This window comes from Hemitrygon akajei, chromosome 2 (genome assembly GCF_048418815.1).
Source record: "Hemitrygon akajei chromosome 2, sHemAka1.3, whole genome shotgun sequence".
NCBI lineage: Eukaryota > Metazoa > Chordata > Chondrichthyes > Myliobatiformes > Dasyatidae > Hemitrygon > Hemitrygon akajei.
In genome coordinates this window covers 179,266,212-179,289,988 of record NC_133125.1, presented here as the reverse complement: position 1 = coordinate 179,289,988, position 23,777 = coordinate 179,266,212, and the positions used below count along the sequence as shown (strand labels likewise).

General features: G+C 41.7%; 1 protein-coding gene across 1 annotated transcript in view; it reads left to right on the top strand.

The window, feature by feature from the left end:
- The window catches only part of LOC140721498 (uncharacterized), a 366,186-nt gene that overhangs the window by 56,183 nt on the left and 286,226 nt on the right, over positions 1-23,777 (top strand). Inside the window, exons 2-3 of the mRNA XM_073036317.1 lie at positions 195-500; positions 9,709-9,999. Of these exons, the coding sequence (XP_072892418.1) occupies positions 195-500; positions 9,709-9,999 (597 nt within the window). The remainder of the gene's footprint in view (positions 1-194; positions 501-9,708; positions 10,000-23,777) is intronic.

The window sequence follows — 23,777 nt, the reverse complement described above, 5'->3', positions numbered from 1 at the left end:
CATCCTGACGTAAGTATTAGTATTGTCCAGGTGACCAAGGCTACAGATCAAGTCGTCCTACACAGCTTGGTCCTGAAACTGCAGTAAAATGTCCAATAACATCTGTTCATGTAATATTACTCCTGTGCTGTAGTTGTCTCACTTTCACCTGCTTGACAGTTTAAATGATTATATTTTCCTTTTATTCTAATCAGCTGAAAGGGAAGAAGTGGTTGGTGTCCTTGGTTCATCAGTTTTACTGGATCCTGAAATCACCGTTGATTCCAGCAAGAATGAAATCCTTTGGACTTTCAAAGCCAGCGACAAAATCCATGATGTTATTTTGGATCACATCCCAGGTGTCGCCACATTGGAACCAAGTGAACAGTTCAAGGACCGTTTACAATTCAACGCTTTGAGTGGTGCACTGACGATAAGCAGATTAAATGCCAGTGACCAAGGAGATTACACCTTCACTGTTGATGGGAAAGAGTTGAAAATAATGGAGTTGCTTGTCATTGGTAAGAAGTTTCAGATATTTGTGATGTAGTGTGTGATTTATTAATGGCAGAATCTGCCGTAGAAACTATGATCTGTGATTTTTATTTCCATCAAAGTCTAAGCAGGATAACCTCTGCTGTGACTCATCAACTGAGTCATCGGAGAGACATTGAAGCTGGTGATATAAAAACAGCAGAATTTCTGCAGAGAATCTGATTCTCCTCTCATCACACACGGTCTTACATTTTTTAAACACAAATAAAGTGATAAATGAAAAAACACAATTTCAATTGCTATAATTACCTAACCACCTCTAACATTTTGAATATTTGTAGAATTTGCAGAATTACATATTTACAATAGTCATACATCCCAGCTAGTAGAATCCTTTTGAAAGCTTCAGAGCACAAACTCCAAACACCCAAAATACATCTCTTTTGTTAAAGTGCTGAAGGATGGCTCTCTGAATACAGAACTGGCCAGAATATTAACTATATATTGCATTAAACTGCCGCTGCTAAGGTAACAAATTTCACGTCAAATGCAGTTGATAATAAGCCTGATTCTGATTCTGACAAAACAAACCCGTCCTGAATGATGCATTGTGACAGGGATACACTTTGACATTATGCTAATACAGACAATGGCCACTTAACGACTTCCCTGATCACACCCCGAGGATTTAAATGACCACCAATCAACATGAACATTCATGTATTGTCTTCCCCTTGGACCGAATCAGAATGTCCCAAAAGCTTCAAAACCTGGGCCTCTGTACCTCCCTTCTTGACTTCCTCACTGGGAGACCAGTCAGAGCGGATCTGAAATAACATCTCCACCTTGCTGACAATCAACACTGGAACACATCTAGGATGAATGCTTCGCCCACTGTTGGTGACAAGGAGGCGTACAAGAATGCGATAGATCAACACACACAAAATGCTGGTGGAACACAGCAGGCCAGGCAGCATCTATAGGAAGAAGTACAGTTGACATTTCGGGCTGAGACCCTTCGTCAGGACTTCATCCTACAGATGCTGCCTGGCCTGCTGCGTTCCACCAGCATATTTTTTGTGTAGCTTGAATTTCCAGCATCTGCAGATTTCCTCATGTTTGCAAGATAGATCAGCTGGCTAAATGGTGTGTCAACAACAACAAACTTAAACTTAATGGAAGTAGAGCCAAAGAATTGATTGTGGACTTCAGGAAGGCAAAGTCGAGAGAACACTCCCCAGCCCTCATCAAAGGATCGGCCGTGGAAAGGGTGAGCAGTTTCAAGTTCCTTGATGTCAACACCACTGAAGATCTGTCCTGGCCCTACATATTGATGCAATTTCAAAGAAGGCACAACATCGGCTATGTTTCATTATGAGTTTGTGGAGTCTTGGTATCTCATCAAAGACTCACGCAAGTTTCTACAAATGTACGTGGAGAGCATTCTAACTGGTTGCATCACTGTCTGGTATGGAGGGGCCACTGCTCAGGATCAGAAAAAGCAGCAGAAAGTTGGAAACTCAGCCAGCTCCATCATGGGCACTAACCTAGTATCAAGGGCACCTTCAAAAGGTGATGCTTCAAAAAGATGGTATCCATCATTAAGGAGTCCCATCACCCAGGATGTGCCCTCTTCTCAATTTACCATCAAGGAGAAGGTACAGGAGGCTAAAGACACACACACAGCATTTCAGGAACTGTTTCTTCCCCTCTGCCATTACATTTCTCAATGGACAATGAACCCATGAAGTATACCTGACCTTTTTTTGCTCTCTTTTTGCACTATTTATTTAATTTATTTTTTAATATACACTTATTGTAATTCATTGCTTTTTATTATTATGTGTTACAATGTACTGCTGCTGTAAAAGAACAAATTTCATGACCGTTGTTGGTGATATTAAACCTGATTCTGATTCTGATTCAATGATTAGTTTCAGTTGCCTTAAACTGTCAGTTGAAGGTGGAGGGGCCGGTCGTGTTGAGGAAGCAGAGAGGCTGCGGAAGGACTTTGACAGATTTGGAGAGGTGTCAGATGGAATATAGTGTCAGGAATTGTATGGTCATGCACTTTGGTAGAAGGATTAAAAACATAGATGGTGTTCTAAACGGGGGGAAAAAAATCAAAAATCTGAAGTGCAGAGGGATTTGGGAGTCCTCGAGGATTCCTGAAAGGTTAATTTGTAGGTTGAATTGGTGGTGAGGAAAGTGAATGAGATGTTCACATTCATTTCAAGAGGACTAGAACATACACACAAGGATGTAATGCTGATGCTGTATAAATGACTGGTGAGGCCTCACTTGGAGTATTGTGATTAGTTTTGGGCCCCTTATTTAAGAAAGGATGTGCTGACATTGGAGAGGGTTCAGAGGAGGTTCACAGGGATGATTGCTGGAATGAAAGAGTTATCATATGAGTAGTGATTGAAGTTTCTGGGCCTGAACTCAGAGGAATTTAGAAGAATGAGGATGATCTCATTGAAACCTTTTGAAAGTTGGAAGTCCAAAATGGAGTCAATGTGATGAGGATGTTTGCTTTCGTGGGCAAATTGAGGACCGGAGGGCACAGCCTCAAAAGAGAGGGATGTCCATGTTGGCTGAGGCTGAGTGACCTGGACAAGAAATGTAACACAAGAACTAATCATAGACTCAAAATTGGCATCTTTGAATGTGATCAATGTAAAGAGAACGGTGTGATGTGTCAACGCCTTACAATAACTGGCCAAGGTCAAGGCTGATGTGAGTTTTTTACAGGAGTGTGATCAAACACACTCTGCAACTACCAGAGTTGGTAGTGATGGTGACCCCATGGTCCATCTGTGTGGTTGGGGGCAACGATTGTCATCCTTCTGGCTGGGAATTCTGCTACAGGGTGACAACTTCTCAGTCACCCAAGTCAGAGAGGTGGTTGGGGTGTGGCTCCTTGTGGCATACATGACGTACTGAAACACTCTGCTCTGGTTAATGAACACGTACACCTCACCCGTGCGGAGCGAGCGGCTGGCCATCCTCGAGCCGCTCCCACCACTGCCGGTGACATCACAGCTGGTCATTCTGGTTGGTGACATCATCGATGCAGCCGGTAGTGCCGACAACAGGCTGGACAGCACCTCTAGATTCCTGATGGAAACAGTTAAAATAGACAAGCTGCACAATGCCTTCAGCACCCCTTCAGAAGGATGGTGATGGTTCACTGACTGAGTTGTACTCGGCTACGTGGGACTGGAAGTGTGGAGTTTGCAAAGATTCAGCATGACATCTAAAACTCTGACAAACCTCTATAGATGTATGGTGGAGGGTGTATTGACTGGTTGTGTCACAGCCTGGTCTGGAAACACCAATGCCTTTGATTGGTAAATCCTCCAAAAAGTATCGGATATGGTCCAGTCCATCATCAAGGAAAGCCCTCCCAACCACTGAGCACATCTACACAGAGTAATGTAGCAGCAAAGCAGCATTCATCATCAGGGACGCCCACCACCCAGGTTGTGCCCTCTTCTCACTGCTGCCATCAGGAGGAATTACAGGAGCCTCAGGACTCACACCACCAGGTTCAGGAACAGTTATTACCCCTCAACCATCATCAGGCTCTTGACCCAAAGGGGATAACTTCACTTGCCCCATCACTGAAATGTTCCCATAACCAATAGACTCACTTTCAAGAGACTGGTCTTCTCATGTTCTTGATATTTATTGCTATTTATTACTATTTTTTTTGTATTTGCATGGTTTGCTGTCTTTTGCACATTGGATGTATTCTTAGAGATGGTATATATAATTATCTGGATAGACAGGGTCTGATTAGGAATAGTCAGCATGGATTTGTGCGTGGAAGGTCATGTTTGACAAATCTTATTGAATTTTTTGAAGAGGTTACGAGGAAAGTTGACGAGGGTAAAGCAGTGGATGTTGTCTATATAAACTTCAGTAAGGCGTTTGACAAGGTTCCACACAGAAGGCTAGTTAGGAAAGTTCAATCTTTAGGTGTTAATATTGAAGTAGTAAAATGGATTCAACAGTGGCTGGATGGGAGATGCCAGAGAGTAGTGGTGGATAACTGTTTGTCAGGTTGGAGGCCGGTGACTAGTGGTGTGCCTCAGGGATCTGTATTGGGTCCAATGTTGTTTGTCATATACATTAATGATCAGGATGATAGGGTGGTAAATTGGATTAGTAAGTATGCAGATGATACTAAGTTAGGTGGCGTTGTGGATAATGAAGTAGATTTTCAAAGCTTGCAGAGAGATTTAGGCCAGTTAGAAGAGTGGGCTGAACGATGGCAGATGGAGTTTAATGCTGATAAGTGTCAGGTGCTACATTTTGGTAGGAATAATCCAAATAGGACATACATGGTAAATGGTAGGGCATTGAAGAAGGGGATGAATAAAGTATCTATCTATCTATCTATCTATCTAGTTCCCTGAAGGTGGAAACTCATGTGGATAGGGTGGTGAAGAAAGCTTTTGGTATGCTGGCCTTTATAAATCAGAGCATTGAGAATAGGAGTTGGGATGTAATGTTAAAATTGTACAAGGCATTGGTAAGGCCAAATTTGGAGTATTGTGTACAGTTCTGATCAGCGAATTATAGGAAAGACGTCAACAAAATAGAGAGAGTACAGAGAAGATTTACTAGAATGTTACCTGGGTTTCAGCACCTAAGTTACAGGGAATGGATGAACAAGTTAGGTCTTTACTCTTTGGAGCGTAGAAGGTTGAGAGGGGACTTGATAGAGGTATTTAAAATAATGAGGGGGATAGATCTAGTTGACGTGGATAGGCTTTTTCCATTGAGAGTAGGGGAGATTCAAACAAGAGGACATGATTTGAGAGTTAAGGGGCATAAGTTTAAGGGTAGCACGAGGGGGAATTTCTTTACTCAGAGAGTGGTAGCTGTGTGGAACGAGCTTCCAGTAGAAGTGGTAGAGACAGGTTCGGTATTGTCATTTAAAGTAAAATTGGATAGGTATATGGACAGGAAAGGAATGGAGAGTTATGGGCTGAGTACGGGTCAGTGGGACTAGCTGAGAGTAAGCATTCGGCACGGACTAGAAGGGCCGAGATGGCCTGTTTCCGTGCTGTAATTGTTCTATGGTTATATGGATGGTTGTGGTCATTTGTGTTTTTTGTAGTTACTGTGAATGCCTGCAAGAGAATAAATCTTATTGTTGTATATGGTTACATATATGTACTTTGATAATAAATTTACTTTGTATTTTGAACTTTGAATAATTGCCTGGACTGGACTGAGAGGATAAAACTGAAATTGGGACTGTGGGGAGGATGCTCCCTATCGATATCTGGGAAGAACCTGGTCAACAAGTGTGAGGTTCTCTCAGGCGGCTGTACTTGGTGCAAGTGTTGCCCATGCCCCGCTCCTCCAGCTTGAGAATCACCCGAGCTGTTTTCAGGTTCATCTGGGGGTCCGAGATGGAGTGGGTGAGGCACAGATCACAACGCACAAATCCCTGTATAACGGGCGCAATTAATGTACCCAGTGTCACCCTCACCCTGATGATGAACTTCATGTGTGTCTGCGTCAGGCTGTGTGTGGAACCTAAATACATGGGCACCAGGTACCACTACATGCTGAGGTTCTGCCTGTCCCCTGTGTTGTCAAGGTGTTGAAACTGAGAGATGTTTCTGAAAAGGGGATGAATGAACCCCAGAGAAATCTCTTTCTGTGGTGGCATGGCACAGCAGCAGTGGCCTTTCAGACCTGGTGTTACTTTAATATAATTTTCTAATTTAGTTTGATTACACAACTTTTGACTAGGGCACACGGATAACAGAGCGACTATCTACCATCGCCAGATACTACTACAATACAGAGCTCACCCAAAAACAAACCTTCACAAAGATCTGCTGGTTAAATTATGTGACCTCAGCTTGCTGAGGGGAACGGGCCTACAATCCTCTGAGTCACCTGATGCGGGTAGCCAGAGATGGAGACGTCGGAAGCGATGTGTGAGGAAGCGGAAGCGAGGCAAGCGTGCAGGGGTCCGTGTCAGGCTAAAAGCAAACCCTAGCTGGCCGGCTCTCCCGTACATTCTGCTCTCCAATGTCCGCTCCCTGGACAATCAATTGGATGACATCTAACTACAACGTAATACTCGGTGGGAGTACAGAGTTTGCTCCGCGTTTGTCTTTACAGAGACGTGGCTCACTGATGGGATTTCGGATGCTGCCATTCAGTTAGACTGTCTCGCCTTGTTTCGAGCAGAGAGGGACATAGCTCTCTCCGGTAAGACTCGCGGTGGTAGTGTGTGTATTTACATCAACACGGCATGGAGTAAGAACTCTGTGCTGGTTTCCAGACACTGCTCATCATTAGTGGAGTTTGTGGCAGTTCGATGCAGACCATTTTATTTGCCACGGGAAATTATATTCGGTGTCTACATTCCCCCCAGCGCTAATGCTAAGGAGACTTTCTGTGAACTGTACGGGGCTATTAGCGAACTGCAGAACACACACTCTGATGGTCTGTTTATTGTCGCCGGTGATTTTAACCACGCGAACCTTAAGTCAGTGCTCCCCAAATTCCATCAGTATGTGGACTTCGCAACGAGGGGGGAGAACGTGTTGGACCTGGTTTACACAAACATTCCCTACATGTACTGGGCAGAGCCCCGCCCCCACCTCGGGTACTCAGACCACATCTCAGTTAGGCTAATCCCAGCATACAGACTGCTCGTCAGGCGCTCCAGACCAGTTCAGAAGCAGGTGAAAACCTGGCCAGCAGGAGCCATCTCTGCTCTTCAAGACTGCTTTGAGAACACTGACTGGCACATGTTCAGGGAGGCTGCAACCGATGGCGACTCTACCAACTTAGAGGAGTACACAGCATCAGTGACCAGGTACGTCAGCAAGTGCATTGATGATGTTACTCTGTCCAAGACCATCACTATACTTGCCAACCAGAAGCCATGGATGACCGCAGAGCTGCGTGTGCTGCTGAGGTCCCGCGACTCCGCCTTCAGAGCAGGCGACAAGGCAGCTTTAACAACAGCAAGGGCCAAACTGTCTGGAGCCATCAGAGGGGCAAAGCGTGCACATGCCCAGCTAATCCACAGTCACTTCCAGGACAGCGCGACACGCGGCGCATGTGGAAGGGCATCCAGGACATCACCAATTACAAGACAACATCACCTGACTGTGCTGATGATGCCTCCCTCCCAGATGCGCTGAATAACTTCTACGCCTGGTTTGAGGCAGAAAATGACGTGGCGGCGAGGAAGTCCACCCTTCCTACAAATGACCAGGTGATGTGTCTCACTGTGGTCGATGTGAGAAGAACCCTGTGCAGGGTCAACCCACGGAAGGCTGCTGGACCAGACAACATCCCTGGTAGAGTGCTCAGAGGATGTGCAGACCAGCTAGCAGATGTTCTCACTGACATCTTCAACATCTACCTGAGCAGCGCCACCGTTCCAACGTGCTTCAAGGCCGCCACCATCGTCCCCGTGCCGAGTGTTCAGTGTCCTGTCTCAATGACTACCATCCCGTTGCACTCACATCCATCATCATGAAGTGTTTCAAGAGGCTCGTCATGAGGCATATCAAGACCCTGCTGCCCCCCTCACTGGACCCCCTGCGGTTTGTGTACTGTCCCAACCGCTCAACAGATGACGCCATTGCCATCACCCTCCACCTGGTCCTAACCCACCTGGACAAAAAAGACACATACGTTCGGATGCTGTTCATAGACTTCAGTTCAGCATTCAACACAATCACCCCTCAGAAACTGATCGGAAAGCTGAGCCTCCTGGATCTGAACATCTCCCTCTGCAACTGGATCCTAGATTTCCTGACTGGGAGACCTCAGTCAGTCCGGATCGGGAGCAGCATCTCCAACACCATCATACTGAGCACAGGGGCTCCCCAGGGTTGTGTGCCCAGTCCACTGCTGTTCACTCTGCTGACCCATGACTGTGCTTCAACACACAGCTCGAACCATATCATCAAGTTCGCCGATGACACAACCATGGTTGGTCTCATCAGCAAGAATGACGAGTCAGCTTACAGAGAGGAGGTGCAGCGGCTAACGGACTGGTGCAGAGCCAACAACCTGTCTCTGAATGTGAAAACAAAAGAGATGGTTGTTGACTTCAGGAGGGCACGGAGCAACCACTCCCCGCTGAACATCGATGGCTCCTCGGTAGAGATCGTTAAGAGCACCAAATTTCTTGGTGTTCACCTGACGGAGAATCTCATCTGGTCCCTCAACACCAGCTCCATAGCAAAGAAAGCCCAACAGCATCTCTACTTTCTGCGAAGGCTGAGGAAAGTCCATCTCCCACCCCCCATCCTCATCACATTCTACAGGGGTTGTATTGAGAGCATCCTGAGCAGCTGTATCACTGCCTGGTTCGGAAATTACACCATCTCGGATCGCAAGACCCTGCAGCGGATAGTGAGGTCAGCTGAGAAGATCATTTGGGTCTCTCTTCCAGCCATCACGGACATTTACACCACACGCTGCATCCGCAAAGCAAACAGCATTATGAAGGACCCCACGCACCCCTCATACAAACTCTTCTCCCTCCTGCCATCTCAAAAGGCACTGAAGTATTCAGGCTCTCACGACCAGACTATGTAACAGTGTCTTCCCCCAAACTATCAGACTCCTCAATACCCGAAGCCTGGACTGACACCTTGCCCTATTGTCCTGTTTATTATTTATTGTAATGCCTGCACTGTTTTGTGCACTTTATGCAGTCCTGGTTAGGTCTGTAGTCTAGTGTAGTTTTTTTTTGTGTTTTTTACGTAGTTCAGTCTAGTTTTTGTACTGTGTCATGTAACACCACGGTCCTGAAAAACGTCTCATTTTACTATGTACTGTACATAGCAGTTATGGTTGAAATGACAATAAAAGTGACCTCAGTTGACTTGAAGTTTAGACAATTCAACTTTCTAGGAGATGGAGAATAGAGAGATTTGAAGCCAGTGAATTGCCAATTTTGGAGCCAGTGTAGACCAGAAGCCTGTCTTGAACAGGTATAGTGTGAGAGTGTCGGATCAGCCAAAGTTGATGAGGGGTTTGAGGTGGGAAGCTGGGCCAGAAAGAATTTCCACAACATTCTTGTCCGAAAGACAAGTTCCTGTAACCCCAGTAAAGAGTGGCACAATATCTATTCAGTAGGATGTTCTCATTTGCTGTAGTTTCACAAAGTTCTCTGTTTAAGTGTTTCACAGCCACCACATTTTAAATGAGTACAAATATTTTTATTAACAGATAAAGTTAAAGAAGAGGTTGGTCTCCTTGGCTCATCAGTTTTACTGGATCCTGAACTCAAAGTTGATCCCAGCAAGAGTGAAATAGTTTGGACCTTCATCAACAGGAGCATTTTGCATCATGTCCCAGGTCACAGCTTAGTGGAACTGAGTGACCAGTTCAAGTTTCGTCTGTACTTTAATACTTCTAATGGTGCTCTGACTGTGAATGGAGCAGAACATGGTGACCAAGGAAATTACACCTTCATGGTGGATGGACAAGAGCTGAGAAAAATACAACTACGCCTTGTTGGTAGGTAGCTTTATGTTTCATAGAACGTAGAACAGTACAACACAGTTCAGGCCATTTGGCCCACAATGTTATGCTGACCTTTTAACCTATTCCAAGATAAATCTAACCCTTCCCTCCCACATAGTCATCCATTTTTCTTTCATCCGTGTGTTTATTCAAAATGTGATTTGGTACAGGAGTTCACTATAGTTTTTGTGGTTGTATTTTCCATTTGTGGTTAAGTTGGGCACCTCACCTGATAGAATAAACACTGAGGTGTCAGATATTGAATGCAGCTGTCATTCAAACCCCATCTCTGTGATGTACCTCTCATCCCAAGGAGGAGCCTGTTCGGGATTTGATCCAACACTCATTGCTGCACTGGTGGGATGAGAGAAGAACTGTTTGTCAAACCTGAGGCTTGGGTTTTCTGTTGGAGAGGACAGAAGGAAATGGTTGTGAAGTGAAAGTGTGGATGGATGGAAAAGGTGGAGAAATGGAAAAAGTAGCAAGAGAAGGGATGGGAGGGGAGGGAGATACAAAATGCATCAGATTAGTGTGGGAAATGGGGTCATGACATCATGCATGACATCATGATGGAAGAGATTTCAACAGCAATGATAATCAGTAGATGAAGAACTTTATTTATTGAGCACGTTTCACACAGCTGATGAAGTTCAAAGTGCTTTGCAATGGGATAAAAGTACAAATATGAAACAAAATTAAAAAAAAAATAAACATGCATAAGGACAAAGTAAAATTCATTTCTTTTAATGTCAATGGGCTGTTAAATCTAATCAAGCATAGTCAAATTCTATCCAAAATGATTAAGGAAGAAGCCCATGTAGTATATTTACAGGAAACTCACTTAAGTGATAATAAGCAAGGAAAACTAAAGAGAATTGGCTTCACTAATTTGTTTTTCTCCTCATATAAATCAGGACATAGGAGAGAAGTTGCTATTCTTAACTCAAGCAAGATAAATTTTGAAAAAGTATTCGAAATGGGAGATAAGGAGGGCAGATATATTCTGATAAGGGGGAATATATGCGGAAATTCAGTTACTCTATTGAATATATACGCACCCCCAGGAATTGATATTAGTTTCTTTCAGAAAATTACTAATATTATGGTAACGGAAATAGAAGGTCTCCTGATATGTGGGAGAGACTTAAATTTACAATTACAAACAAAGTTAGACTCTTCCAATAGAAAAACCTATGAAACAAAATCCTTACATAAGAAAGTTAATACACTTATTGAGGATGTTGGTTTAATTGATATATGGAGGGACCTTTTCCCTGACAGAAGGGATTACACTCATTATTCTGCTCCACATTCTGTATATACAAGAATAGACTACTTCATAACATTTGGAAAAGATAAAGACAAAATAAGCACCAGTGGAATTGGGACAATAGATGTAAGTGACCATGCACCTATATATTTATCTGTTGATTTTGACCTACAGCCAAAGAGTACTATTTGAAAACTAAATTCAAGTCTATTCAATGACCCCTACTTTAAGGAACAAATTATGAAGAAATTGGTCTTTACTTAGAATTCAATGATAATGGAGAGGTTTCACCTCCCATTCTATGGGATACTCTGAAGGCTGTTTTAAGAGGTAAGATTATAGCAATATCTTCATATAAGAAAAAAAATAAGGAATAAAACATGGAGGAATTACCAAATAGGCTGAAAGAACTAAAAAAAAAATCACAATTTGAATTTGCACAGGATACATTAGAGGAAATGAAAAAAAATAGGAATGAAATTAATAGTTTGGTTGCGCAAGACATCAGGAAAAATTTAATGTCTCTGAAACAGAGACACTATGAAAGTGGATCTAAGTCTATTAAAATACTGGCGTGGAAACTGAAAAAAAAAGATAGCAGAAAATACAATTCATAGAATTAGGGATCCAAGAACAAAAATGATTTAAAAAAATAAGCTAAGTTAAATTCAAGAAGCTTTTGAAGTGTTTTACAAAACTCTCTATTGCAAAGTTCCAGGGGGAAGCATAACCCAGATTGACACCTTCCTGAATTCTCTAGAGTTACCCACTTTAAGCGAAGAACAAAATCGAATGATGACTGCTGACGTAACTGAAGCTGACTAAAAACTGCAATTAGTAGGCTTAAATTAAGCAAGTCACCAGGATCAGATGGGTATATGGCAGAATAGTACAAAGAATTTAAAAATGAGTTAATTCCTGTTTTACTCCCCACACTGAACTGGGCTCTAAAAAAGGCACAAATGCCACCCAGTTGGAAGGAAGCGATAATCTCAGTTATACCGAAAGGAGGCAAGGATAAAATGGAATGTGGGTCATTTAGACCAATATCCGTTCTTAATGTAGATTATAGATTATTTGCCTCCATCATGGCCAAATGATTAGAAGAGTTTCTACTCAAACTGATACATAATGATCAGACAGGTTTTATACAACAATGCCAAACACAAGACAATATACGAAGGACACTTCACATTCTGGATCATATACAAAAAAATAAAATCGAAGCAATAGTAATAAGCGTGGATGCTGAAAAGGCATTTGATTCAGTTAATTGGAATTTTACATAGATTTGGTTTCCATGACACAATTATTAAAACTATACAGACACTATATGACAATCCTACTGCTAGGATTAAAATCAATGGATATTTATCAAATAGCCTTACCCTAGAAATGGGCACGAGACCCTAGAGGGGTTGTGCATGGTCACCACTACTCTTCGCATTATATCTGGAACCACTAGCTCAACACATCAGACAAAGTGAAGATATCAGGGGAATTACTATTAAAGGAACAGAGCATAAATTGACCTGTTACGCGGATGACATTTTGATCTATCTAAGGCATATATGTCAAACTCAAGGCCCGCGGGCCAAATCCGGCCCATGGTGGAATTATCTTTGGCCCGCGAGATAATATCTAATTACTATTAAAGCTGGCCCCAGTAATCGAAGCGCCTGTGGCGTATGATATGGCTAATGCTGAGTTTATTCAGGTACCAGGTTTTCAGGGTTTTTAGTGTTTATTCGGCAGTCTTCTTCATAAGAAACAGAATTTGTAAAGTGAAACACTTTGTAGTTATAGCAGAGACTGAGACACATGAGAGCAGGCTGAAAAAACGGAGGCAACGAAAGCTGCGTTCGCACGTGTCCGACTGATCTCGCCCGCATGAAACTGCATTTTGCTTAATCCGGCCCGTGACCTAAAATGAGTTTGACACCCCTGATCTAAGGCAACCAACATACTCTTTACCTAAATTGATGCAATCCTTTGAACAATATGGTTAATTATCAGGATACAAGATCAACATAGATAAAACCCAATTACTTTCATATAACTATATTCCAGCAAAAGAAATTGAAAGTTGATACCCCTGGGCATGGCACACAGAGTCTTTCAAATATTTGGGCATCATTATGCCAAAAGATTTGTTAAAATTATCAGAATGCAATTATCAGCCTTTATATATAAAAAAAATAAGGAATATATGGCAAGATGGAACCTGATTCCTTTTTTCAGTCTCAGTTCAAGGATTGAGTCTATTAAAATGAATATACTGCCCAGACTGTTATATCGCTTTCAGACCCTGCCAATAAAGATTAATCAAAATCAATTCAATGAATGGAACAAAATGTTATCAAGTTATATTTGGCAAGGTAAAAGGCCTAGAGTTCATCTCAAAACTTTGTAATTAGCCAAGGAAAAGAGCGGATGGGGCCTACCTTCTCTTAGAGGTTATACTTTTTCAGCACAGTTGAGAGCTGTGATATGTTGGTGCAACCCTTCATATGATGCTCATTGGGAAAACATTGAGGAGAGGATAATTCCCATCCACATACAGGCAATTTTGGCTGATAACAACCTACAAAGGTACATAAATACTATTGACAACCCATGGGTGAAATTGACTCTTAAAATATGGAAATCTATTATAAAAGAATATAAACTAGAGGGAGATATTGCACTTCTTAAATGGTGTGCATATGATTCGGATATTACACCAAATAAACTGGATCTGGATTTAAGGAATGGACAGCTAAAGGAAGAACAGTTCTTTGCAATATAATGAAAGAAGGAACACTGTTCAGTTTTGAAATGCTTAAAAAGAACCATTTATTAGGAAAACAAGACTTTTATCAGTATTTACAGATGAGACAATATGTTAATAGGATGGTTAAAAATGTAACCAAGGCAAGAACATGTTTGATAGAGCTATTTAGAAAAGTATATAATTCAGATAACGGTAGTAGAATCATTTCAAGCGTGTATAAGGATTTGGGCAAATCTTAAAACATATTCAACTTCATACATTAAAACAAAATGGGAGAAGGAAGGAGGGATAATTATATCTGAGGAAGAATGGACAATAATATGGAGGTATCAATGGAAGTGTACCAGTTCACAGAAATGGAGGGAGTTTGGATGGAAAAACTTGATAAGATATTTCATTACGCCCTCTCAGAAATCCCATTATGATAGTAACCTCCCTGTTGCCTGGAGAAATTGTGGAAATCAAAATGCAAACCATTATTGTATTTTCTGGGAATGCCCCATTATCAAGAACTATTGGAGTGGGATACACAATGCCCTATAAGACATCTTTAAATGTGAAATACATTTAGAGAGTAAGACCATATATTTTGGGTATATGCCTCAAGAATGATTAAAAAGAGATAAATATTTAATGAATATACTGTTGGTGTGTGGTAAAAATACTTTTACTAGGAAATGGTTATCACAGGAGAGCCCAACCTTAAGTGCATGGATAGAAATTACAATGGACATTTACAAAATGGAGAAGATAACAGCATCCGTTAATCATAAGTTGGAACAATTTGATTCATGGTGGGAAAAATGGTTTAACTACATAATGCCTCATAGGCCTGATTTTATTCTCACAAATCAATGAATATGTTGTAAAAAAGATCACTCCCTACTTGTACATAGTTTTCCCCTTTTGCTTGTTCTTTCTTTCCTCTCTTTTCTATTAGTGTATACCTCAGATAAATATTATGTGGAGATTTGTGGCATATATGACTATATGATATATATGTACAATATCTGAAATACATCTTATGGAAATGTTTGATGATGAACTTCAATAAAAAATAAATTACAAAAAAAATGCAAATAAAAGGCAAAACAATGTTTGTTGAAAGCAAGGTTAAATAAATAGATTTTAAGCTCTCATTTAAAAATGTCAACTCAGTCTGAATCCCTTATAGTTTTGGAGGTATTGAATTTCTCTGTTTAGGAGCATAGTTCAGAAAAGCTGACCTGCCTATTTTCTTCTGAGAGAGATTTTTTTTAAATTTAAGAGACCGGTGGCAGAAAACCTGAGAGCCTGAGCAGGATTATGAAAGGAAAGTGATTCTGTGATGTACTCTGGTCACAGAACATTAAGAGTTTTAAAAACAGGGAAGACAAGATTAATATAAATTTTAAAAAATACAGAAAGCTCCTGCAGCTTCCAAATTCCACCCCACCAAATTCTTATTGGTGTATTTATGTGGGATGAAGCCATTCTCTGTGATGCACCATCAATAACTCACGCTGAGACTTAGGAAGCGAGATATCGGCTTTTATTGACTGGAAGAATAAACAACACTACATCCTGGGGAAAAGAGGGAGAGCAGCAGCCCACAGTCGCCTTTATACAGGGGTCTGTGGGAGGAGCCAACAGGAGCAGTCAGCAGGGTCTGTGGGAGGAGCCACAGGAGCAGTCAGACAGGTATATCTAGTTCACCACATTCACCCCCCCTTTGTTTTAAAAGAGTCCCCAAGTATACTTACAGGTTAAGTCTATCAGGTGGTCGAATCGTCCGCTGCGATCTACGTAGCTCCGGCTGCAATTGCACAGGTGCCGGAGGTGGTGATGGCACAGGTGCCAGATGTAGTGTTTTTTATTCTTCCAGTCAATAAAATTGATGCACCATCAATAACTCATGCTGAGACTTAGGAAGCGGGATATCGGCTTTTATTGACTGGAAGAATAAACAACACTACATCCCGGGGAAAAGAGGGAGAGCAGCAGCCCACAGTCACCTTTATACAGGGGTCTGTGGGAGGAGCCAACAGGAGCAGTCAGACAGGTATATCTAGTTCACCACACTCTGCACTGTGAAGTCAGCAATATATTGTAATAAACTTTTTGATTCTGTTTGGTAATTCCAGGTACTGAGATAAGGACTAGAATTTTGGGAAACTGACCAGGAAGGAAGATGGAGGATATAAAAAGAATTAAGATTGGTGTCTCTGTTTATGTTTTTGAAATCCATACAATCTCCACAATGATCACCTTAATCTTTTTGTTTAAACCCTGCTTCTGACATAATCATTCAAACCATGGAGAAGGTAATCAATAAGAAATATTTCGAGCCTGGCTGATAAAAAGGCAACAAACCTGAGAATGTTCCCTGAAACAACAAGACCAGAATCTTATTGAAAAGGCTGAGATGTCAGGGTATTGATGTTCCCTGTGCAGATGGGTCACTGGTGGGTCAAAATGCATTAATGGAGTGTGAGGGAGGGGTAATTCCACAGACTATTAAATGTACACCTTCCCCTTCCTCCTGAGGTGCTGTGTCTGATGGTTTCCACGGCAGGGCCTGTTTCATTGATTTCAATGTCTGTTCCTCATGACAAAAGTCAGGAAAGCATTTCCATGTGTGAGGCTGCTCTGTCCCACTGGGAAAACAGCAAGAGTTCTTGGAGCTGGTGGTGATTCTGGGATGAAAGGTGGTGATGAATCAACATATAGGAGGGAGACTGAATATCTGTCTGAGTGGTGCCACAGCAATAACCTCTTCCTCAGTGTCAGCAAGACCAAGGACCTGATTACTGACTTCAGGAGGAAACCAGAGGTCCATGAGCCATTCCCATCAGAGGATCAGAGTCGGAGAGGGTCGGCAACTTTAAATTCCTTGGTGTATCATTACAGAGGAATTGTGCTGGGCGCAGCAGTTAAGAGCAAATGAAGAAAGCGCAGCAGTGCCTCTACTCCCTTCGAAATTTGTGGAGATTCGGCGTGACACCTGAAAATCTGACAGACTTCTGTAGATGTGTGGTGGAGAGTATATTGACTGGCTGCATCATTGGAACCACCAATGCCCTTCAACAGAAAATCCTACAAGGAGTAGTGGATACGGCCCAGTCCATCACGGGTAAAGCCCTCCCCACCATTGAGCACATCTACATGGAGAGTTGTTGCAGCCTCCATCATCAGGGACCCCACCACCCAGGTTACGCTCTCTTCTCATTGCTGCTATCAGGATGAAGGTATGGAAGCCTTAGGATGTGTGGTGAACTACATATACCTGTCTGGACATGCCCCCTGATGACTGCTGCTGTGGCTCCTCCCACAGACCTCTGTATAAAGGTGATGGAGGTCTGAGCCCGGCCTCTCAGTCTCCAGGATGTAGTATGGTGCTCACTCTCTGCTTGATCCTTCTTCCAGTCAATAAAAGCCGATACCTCGCTTTTACGTCTCACAGTGAGTTATTGATGGTGCATCAGGATGCACACCACCACATTCAGAAACAGGTTTTACCACTCAGCCATCAGACACCTGAATCAAAGTGGAGTGAGTGGGAAGATGGATGATTGGGAAGCTTTTAAAATCCAGCAAAAGGCAACTAAGAAGGGAAAAGATGAAATATGAGGGCAGACAACCTGATGATATAAAGCAGGATACCAAAAGCTTTTTCATATAAAGAGTAAAAGGGAGGTGAGAGTTGATATTGGTCCACTGGAAAGTGATGCTGGTGAAGTCGTAATGGGAGACAAGGAAATGGCAGATGAACTTAATCGGTACTTTGTATCTGTCTTCACTGTGGAAGACACTAGCAGTGTGCCAGAGGTCTGAGTGTCACTGCTATTACAAAGGAAAAAGTGTGCGGCAAAGTGAAAGGTCTTAAGGTGGATAAGTCACCTGGGACAGATCTCCCAGAGCCCTGAGAGAGGTTGCTGAAGAGATATCGGATACATTAGTCATGATCTTTCAAGAATCACTTGATTCTGCCATGGTCCTGGAGGACTAGAAGATTGCAAATGTCACTCCACTCTCTAAGACCATAAAATATAGGAGCAGAAGTAGGCCATTCGGCCCATCGAGTCTGCTCCACCATTCAGTCATGAACGGATCCAATTCTTCCAGTCATCCTCACTTCCCGTCTTCTCCCCATACCCTTTGATGCCCTGCCTAATAAAGAGCCTATCTCTCTCTTCCTTAAATGCACCCAATAACTTGGCCTCCACAGCCGCTCGTGGTAACAAATTTCACAGATTTACCACCCTCTGACTAAAGAAATTTCTCTGCATCTCTGTTCTAAAAGGAAGTCCTTCAATCGTGAAGTTGTGCCATTTGTCCTAGACTCCCTTACTTTGGGAATTAACTTTCCCATATCTAATCTGTTCAGGCCTTTTAACATTTGAAAAGCTTCTACGAGATCCCCCTTCATTCTCCTGAACGCCAGGGAATACAGCTCAAGAACTGCTAGACGTTTCTCATACAGTAACCCTTTCATTCCTGGAATCATTCTTGTGAATCTTCTCTGAACCTTCTCCAATGTCAATATAACCTTTCTAAGATAAGGAGCCTAAAAATGCACACAGTACTTCAAATGTCACTTCATGAGTGCCTTTCTAAGCCTCAACATCACATCCCTGCTCTTATATTATATAGAAATGAATGCCAGCATTGCATTTGCTTTCTTTACCATCGAAATTGGTTAAACCTGGAGGTTAACCTTTAGGGTATCCTGCACAAGGACTCCCAAGTCCCTTTGCATTTCTGCATTTTGAATTCTCTCCTGTTACGTACTCATGACACGTGACAGTGGTACCCTTGTCACGTGACTGGGGTTGAAGCTATACTGGACTTTTTTTTTAAAACTTTTTTTATTGTTTTCAAATAGTTACAGAATAAATGTGCATGAAAAAAAAAGTGTTACCCAGCCCCCCTCCCCTTAACCCCTCCCCCCTAACATCCCTATTAAAAAAATAAGAAAGGAAAAAAAAGGGAATGCCTGGATGTTGGAAGATCCCCACATGCTCCACGGAGTTCTCATTTTTTTTAATATATGTTAAAATTCTTTTTCTTTTTACTGGCCCATTAAGCCCATTAACATTAAAACTTAAAAAATTTAGTAGATTAGTCATTTTTTTTTTATTATATTACTCCAATCTATAATAATACCTAATCTTTCCACTTTCGTGGTATCCTGGGAAATCTTTATAAAAATCTCCATGTTGCTATGTGTGTCCCCACCAATCATCCAGGCAAAAAGATAGAAAAAAAATTAAAATATAAAGGAAAAAAAAATACCCCCCTACTAATGTTGTGGAAAAAAGACACAACATTACCCCCCTCTGCTGCACGGGTCATGGCAACCGCCATGATTACACACGTGAATCCCGCAGTAACCAGTCCACAGCCTCCCAGCCCCCCCGCAACATAAAAAAGTATATGTATAAGAAGAGAAAAAAAAATACTATTCTCATTTAGTATTTCTAAAATTTTGCTTTTCTCTTCTATAATATCCATAAATGTCCATCACTTCTGTTCCTTGGGTCCATCTTCATCTTTAATCCATTACGTTTGGAAGCCTCTATGTGTAATTAGCGAATAGATGGAAGTTCTTGTACAAACTCCTCCGCTTTTCGATAATCGGAAAAAAAAATTTTTCCGTCCTTCAAAAAAATTATCAGTGTTGCTGGATGACGCATTGTAAATTTATAACCCTTTTCCCATAAGGCTTTTTTCGCTGGGTTAAATTCCTTCTTTCTCTTCAACAGGTTATAACTTATATCAGGATAAAAAAGAACTGGTTTCCCTGCTATCATCAGTGGCCCGTTTCTATTTTTGGCACTTTGGGCAGCGGCCTTCAGGATCTTTTCTTTGTCTTGGTATCGTAAGCATTTTATCAAAATTGATCGTGGGTTTTGATCAGTTCGAGGTCTTGACCTTAAAGATCTATGCACCCTTTCAATCTCAATTGGAGTTTCTCTTTCCATTTCCAATTTTTCAGGAATCCATTTTTGTAAAAAATTTATTGGATCTTCTCCTTCTATATCTTCTTTAAGTCCAACAATTATTTCGTCTACTGAGATTTTCAAGCTTATCAATTTTTTCCATAAATTGTTTTCTTTCTGATGTCCAAGCAGTATTTTCCTTTTCCATTTTGTCCATTCTTTCAACCATGTCTTCCGTTGTAGTTTCCAAGTCCGTAATTCTTTTTTCCATTTTTTCCTGTCTCTTTGTCATTTTATCAAGCATAATCTCCATATTGGTCATTTTTTTTCGAGTATTTTTTGATTATTTTTAATTACTTTTAATGTGTCTAATTTACGCATTATTTGCCTCAAAGTCTTTTCTATATTTCTAGAAGGACTTTTACCTCCTTCTTCAGCTGATCCTTCCGAGAGATTTGACTCTCCCTCCGATTCGCTATCACTTTCAGTTGCAGTGGTAGCTGGGCTTTGTAGTTCTTGTTGCTCCCGTTTGCGCATGCTCCATCCTTCGCGTTTGCGCAGTTCACGATGGTTTTTTCCTTTGGAAGTGGCCAGTGTTGCCACAATCTCCTGTTCCGTATCGCCGGTGATATAATGTACCTGAGACCGCGGTTCCTCGGTAGACATGGGCCTTGTTCTTGTTCCAACTTGCATAGTCTTCCCGGTATTAGTTTTCTTCATCTTCCTTCCTTGAGGCATAGCTTGACACAGTCCGGAGTCGTTTATAAGTAACTTTTAGAAAGTATTGACTAACTTTTCTTCATTTAGACATTAATTTATTAACTTTTTACGGGAGAGCTGGGTCCCTGCGTCTCGATCCTACGTCATCACGTGATGTCCCCCCTCAGCTATACTGGACTTGAGGTAATGGTCTTGTGATGGTGGAGTGACGTCATTTTCCCGCCAGTAGAGGTCATGTGACAGGTTTTTTTACAGGGTATAAGAGGAGGGCCCCACCCTGTGGGGAGGGGCAGTTCATGGCTGGATTTGCCAAGTTGACTTCATGCCACTGCGTGATTTAATGTGATGACGCAGTTTAGTTGAAAGATGAAGTTTTATCTAATGCCTAAAGTTTAAAAGGTCATTGCCAGCAGTTTCTTTACTGTGGAGAGTGAAGATAAAAGTTCGGGAATTAAAGATCAAGGAGAATCGAATTTCGACGGTGGAAAGTTCGACCTTGTGTGATCCTCATTCGGAAGGACTTCGTTGACTGTTCTCGTGTTAATCTCTGCAGGATAGCAGGAGATTGAGGACAGAGAGTGGAAGAAAAGGTCAGTGCCTTTAAACCGTTACGTTTTCATAAAATTCTTCGTGGGAAGAGTTCGACGCCGGGGATCGAAGGAAAACTACGTGGACGAGAATTTAAATCACCTTAAAAAGTCTCTCCTTTTAAATGGACTGAGCATTTTGAACTTTTGGCAATATCGCTTTAAACAACTGTTTTTGCAACATCGCTTTAAGAACTGTGAAGTTGCCGCACAGCAGCTGTTTTCCGGTTACGTTAGTGTTTGTTTACTTTTGGGGGGTTTGTTTTCAGTGTTTAATAAACGTGTTATTTGTTATAAAAACCCTTGCTTAACTCACATATACTTATTGTTGCCTGAATACGTAACACTCCCAATCTAAATAATAGTCTGCCCATTTATATCTTCCACCAAAATTGATGATCATACACTTTCCAACATTGTATTTCATTTGCCCATTCCCCTAAACTATATAAGTTTCTCTGCAGGCTCTCTGTTTCCTCAACAGTACTCATCTTCCACCTATCTTTGTAACATCAGCAAATTTAACCACAAATCCATTAATCCCATAGTCCAAATCCTTGACATACATTGTAAAAAGCAGCGGTCTCAACTCCAACCCTCGTGGAACTCCACTGGCAACCGGCAGCCAGCCAGACTACTATCCCTTTATTCCCACTCTCTGTTTTCTGCCAAAGCTCCACCCACACTAGTAACTTCCCTATAATTTCATGGGCTCTTATCTTGCTCAGCAGCCTCATGTGCAGCACCTTGTCAAAGGCCTTCTGAAAATCCAAGTACACCACCTCCACTTCATCTGCTTTGTCTACTCTACTTGTAATTTCCTCAAAAATTGCAGTAGGTTAGTCAGGCAGAATTTTCCTTTCAGAAAACCATGCTTCCTTTGGTCTATCTTGTCATGTGGTTCCAAGTACTCTGTAATCTCATACCTAACAATCGATTCCAACAATTTCCCAACCACTGATGTCAGACTAACAGGTCTTTAGTTTCCATTCTGCTGCATGCCACCCTTCTTAAATAACGGAGTAACATTTGCAATTTCCCAGTCATCCGGTACAATGCCAGAATCTATTGATTCTTGAAAGATCATTGTTAATGCCTCTGCAATCTCTTTAGCAACTTCCTTCAGAACCTGAGGATGCATTCCACCAGGTCCAGGAGATTTATTCACCTTCAGACCATTAAGCTTCCTGAACACCTTCTCAGTTGTAATTTTCACTGCATATACTACACTTCCCTGACACTCTTGAATGTCTGGTATACTGCAGACATATTCCACTGTGAAGACCGATGCAAAATATGCATTCCGCTCCTCTGCCAACTCTGTGTCTCTCATTACAATACCTTCAGCGTTATTTTGATTTGGTCCTATATCTACCCTCAATTCTCTTTTATCCTTTATATATTTAAAAATCTTTTAATATCTTATTTGATATTAGTCACCAGCTTTCTTTCATAATTCGTCTTTTCCTTCCTAGTGAGCTTCTTAGTTTCCTTCTGCAGGTTTTTAAAACTTCCCATTCCTCTATCTTCCCAGTAGCTTTGGCTTCCTTGTCTGCCCTCTCTTTTGTTTTTACTTCGGATCTGACTTCACTTGTCAGTTACAATAGTGTCCTTCTTCCATTCAAAAATTTCTTCTTATTTGGAATATATCTGTCTTGCACTTCCCTCATTTTCACAGAAACTCTAACCATTGCTGCTCTGCTGTCCTTCGTGCTAGTGTCCCTTTCCAGTCAACTTTGGCCAGTTCCCCTTAAGAAGGGAGGAAGAAGGCAAAAGGAAGGATATTGTAGTCTAGTTTGCCGAACCCCAGTGGTTGGGGACGTGTTGGTGTCTATTATTAAGGATGAGGTTTCAAGTTATTTGGAAACTAATGGTAAAATGTGAAAGTCAGCATGGTTTCTGTGAAGGGAAATCTTCCCTGACAATTTTGTTAGAGTTCTTCGAGGAAGTAACAAGCAATGGGGACAAAGAGAGGCAGTGGATGTCGTTTGCTTGGATTTTCAGAAGGCATTTGATAAGTAACCACAAATAAGGCTGTTTAATAAGATAAAATCCTGTGGTGTTACTGGAAAGATTCAGCAATGGATAGCAGAATGGCTGGCAGGCAAGAGACAATAAGTGGGAATAAAAAGGGCCCTTTCTGGTTGGCTGCCAGTGATGAGTGGTGTTCCTGGGGGGGGGGGGGGGGTCGGTATTGGGACTGATACTTTTCACATTGTTTGTCAGTAATTTAGATAATGGAATTGATGGCTTTGTGACAAAGTTTACAGATGATACAAAGATAGTTGGAGGGGTAGTTAGTGCTGAAGAAGCAATGTGATTGCAGCAGGACTTTGACAAATTGGAATAATCGGCAAAAAAGTGGCAGATGGAATACAGTGTTGTGAAATGTACAATAATGTATTTTGGTAAAAGGAACAATAGTGCGGACTATTATCTAAACGGGGAAAGGTTCAAACATCACTTCCTGAGCGTTGTGTTCTTTATATTGATACATACTT